At 39.1% G+C, this 2,407-nt stretch overlaps 1 protein-coding gene across 1 annotated transcript in view; it reads left to right on the top strand.

The window, feature by feature from the left end:
- LOC106874340 (uncharacterized) overlaps positions 1-2,407 on the top strand; it is a 10,994-nt gene that overhangs the window by 2,764 nt on the left and 5,823 nt on the right. Inside the window, exons 3-4 of the mRNA XM_052978074.1 lie at positions 1,268-1,449; positions 2,026-2,286. Of these exons, the coding sequence (XP_052834034.1) occupies positions 1,405-1,449; positions 2,026-2,286 (306 nt within the window). The 5' untranslated portion in view covers positions 1,268-1,404. The remainder of the gene's footprint in view (positions 1-1,267; positions 1,450-2,025; positions 2,287-2,407) is intronic.

The raw sequence follows: 2,407 nt of genomic DNA, 5'->3' as shown, positions 1-2,407 counted from the left end.
GTAGACGGAAACTGGAAGAAGTCCGTCGTATATATGTATATATATGTATGTGTTTGTGTGTCTGTGTTTGTCCCCCCCCCCCCCAGCATTGCTTGACAACCGATGCTGGTGTGTTCACGTCCCCGTAACTTAGCGGTTCGGCAAAAAGTGACCCGATAGAATAAGTACTAGGCTTACAAAGAATAAGTCCTAGGGTCGATTTGATTCGACTAAAGGTGGTGCTCCAGCATGGCCGCAGTCAAATGACTGAAACAAGTAAAAAGAGAGTATAGCATTTTTTGATAAATAAAATTATTATCTGTTATTATATATCTGGGTTTTTTTTTTATAAATAAATCTGTCCTCAAATATCTTACGTACCCTGTATAATAGCGATGAAAGATTATGCTGATTATGTGAGGACATTGATGATGGTGATAATGATGATGATCTTGCTCACATATCAATATATATGAGAGAGAGGGCAGAGACAACGTTAACATGCCAGACAAAATACTTCGCAATATTTAGTCCCACTTCATGTTCTGGGTTCAAATTCTGCCAAGGCTGATTTAGCCTTTTGTCCTTTCGGGGTTTGTTAAAATAAGTACCAGTTTGAACACTGGGGTCAATATAATCGACTTGTCCCCTCCCCTGAAGTTGATGGCTTTGTATCAAAATTTGAAAATCGATATATACCAGAGAGGTATGTCAGCCCACATGTGAGCAGGCCACATGTAGGCTGAGTCAGAAATCTCTCACATTTCAATAGCACTGTTGCTGTTGTTGTTATTGTTGTTCTTGTTCTTGTTGTTCTCTCTCTTTATATATATATATATATATATATATGTATGTGTGTGTGTGTGTGTGTGAGTAAAAATAAATACAAAAAAAGGGTTTTGTATGATCGTGTATAGAGGAATATATTATTTTATTTAAAAGAGTTCCAACTCTGTCTGTTTTTTATGTTTTATTTATATTCTTGTAAAATTAATGTAGGATATAGAATATGGAATATATAATTTATAATATAAAAATGGATGGTACAATGAAATGAAGTATTGAATGTCTTATTGAATATATGAAATATTGAGTGTTCAATATAAAGGATTAGATATATAAAGGCGAATACGTATGATAGATCACTAGCCACTACACATTCTTTTTTTCTCTCCTTGTTTCTTTCCGTGTTCCTTTCTGTGGAAGAGTGTAGGCTCGAAACGCTACATACACGTCTACATGTGCATATATATATATATATATATATATGTTGTTCTTGTTGTTCCAGAGGGACTGAACGAATCGACAGAGAATGGACAGGAGGCTGGTGGTTCAAACCAAGACCTCACCATTGTGAAAGTAGTGTCCCGCAAGCTGTACTCCATCAAACACCAGGCGCAGGATCTGAAACGGCAAGTGGATCACATGCCGAAGAACAGAGGCCCGCTACTGGGACAGCAGAACAAGGATGTAAGTATATTGAATTGTTGTTGCCATTGTTGTTGTTCTTCTTCTTGTTGCTATTTAGCCCTGGGTCAGTCATGATCCAGCTGAAGTGAGGAAATGTGTCCAACTGTGACCATTCTGTTTTTTCTCATTTGGACACAGGAGTAGCTGTGTGGTAAGAAGCTTGCTTCCCAACCATATGGTCCAAATAAAATGTAAATAAAAAATATATAGAATCATCCATCATTCTGACTACCTTATTCTAAGTATACACTATCGTGATGATGACAATGATGATAACAATGACAAAGATAATGACAACGATGCTGATGACAATGACCACAATGATAATGATAAACGATGATGACGGATAATGATGATGATGATATACGATGGCAATGATGATGATGATATACGATGGCAATGGTGATGATGATATACGATGGCAATGATGATGATGACGGCCATGATGACAACGACAATGATAACGATGATGATGATGATGATAACGATGACGATATTGATGACGATGATAGTGTATCTAGGACAACATTATCCAATGTTCTCCCGAATAAAGACAGTATCGTACTCTTTTTCCAGACAAAATACCTCAGCAACAGATTGGCATCGATTTTCCAAGGGATCCTCCGAATTTTCCTCGACATGTGCCGCTACCTGAAGAAAGAACCCATCTACACACTCAACCCGAACATGGTCTTTGTCTGCGTCGTCCACCTTGTCCACATGCTCAATGTCCTCTCTCTGCTCATCGGCATCTGGTCGGAGATGGCGCACATCTCTGGCAAGGCCAACAATTCTGCTGCTGTCGACAGTTTGCACGAGATGATTGCGAGTACAAAAGTAAGTACCTCTCTGCTATGGGGGTCACTTGGCTGGATGGTTGGTCAGTCTGTGGGTTGGTTGGTTGGTGGATCGGATGGTCAATTGATTGGTTGGTCAGTCTGTGGGTTGGTTGGTTGGT

Source organism: Octopus bimaculoides, chromosome 30 (assembly GCF_001194135.2).
Source record: "Octopus bimaculoides isolate UCB-OBI-ISO-001 chromosome 30, ASM119413v2, whole genome shotgun sequence".
Lineage (NCBI taxonomy): Eukaryota > Metazoa > Mollusca > Cephalopoda > Octopoda > Octopodidae > Octopus > Octopus bimaculoides.
This window is presented reverse-complemented; position numbering and strand designations above follow the sequence as displayed.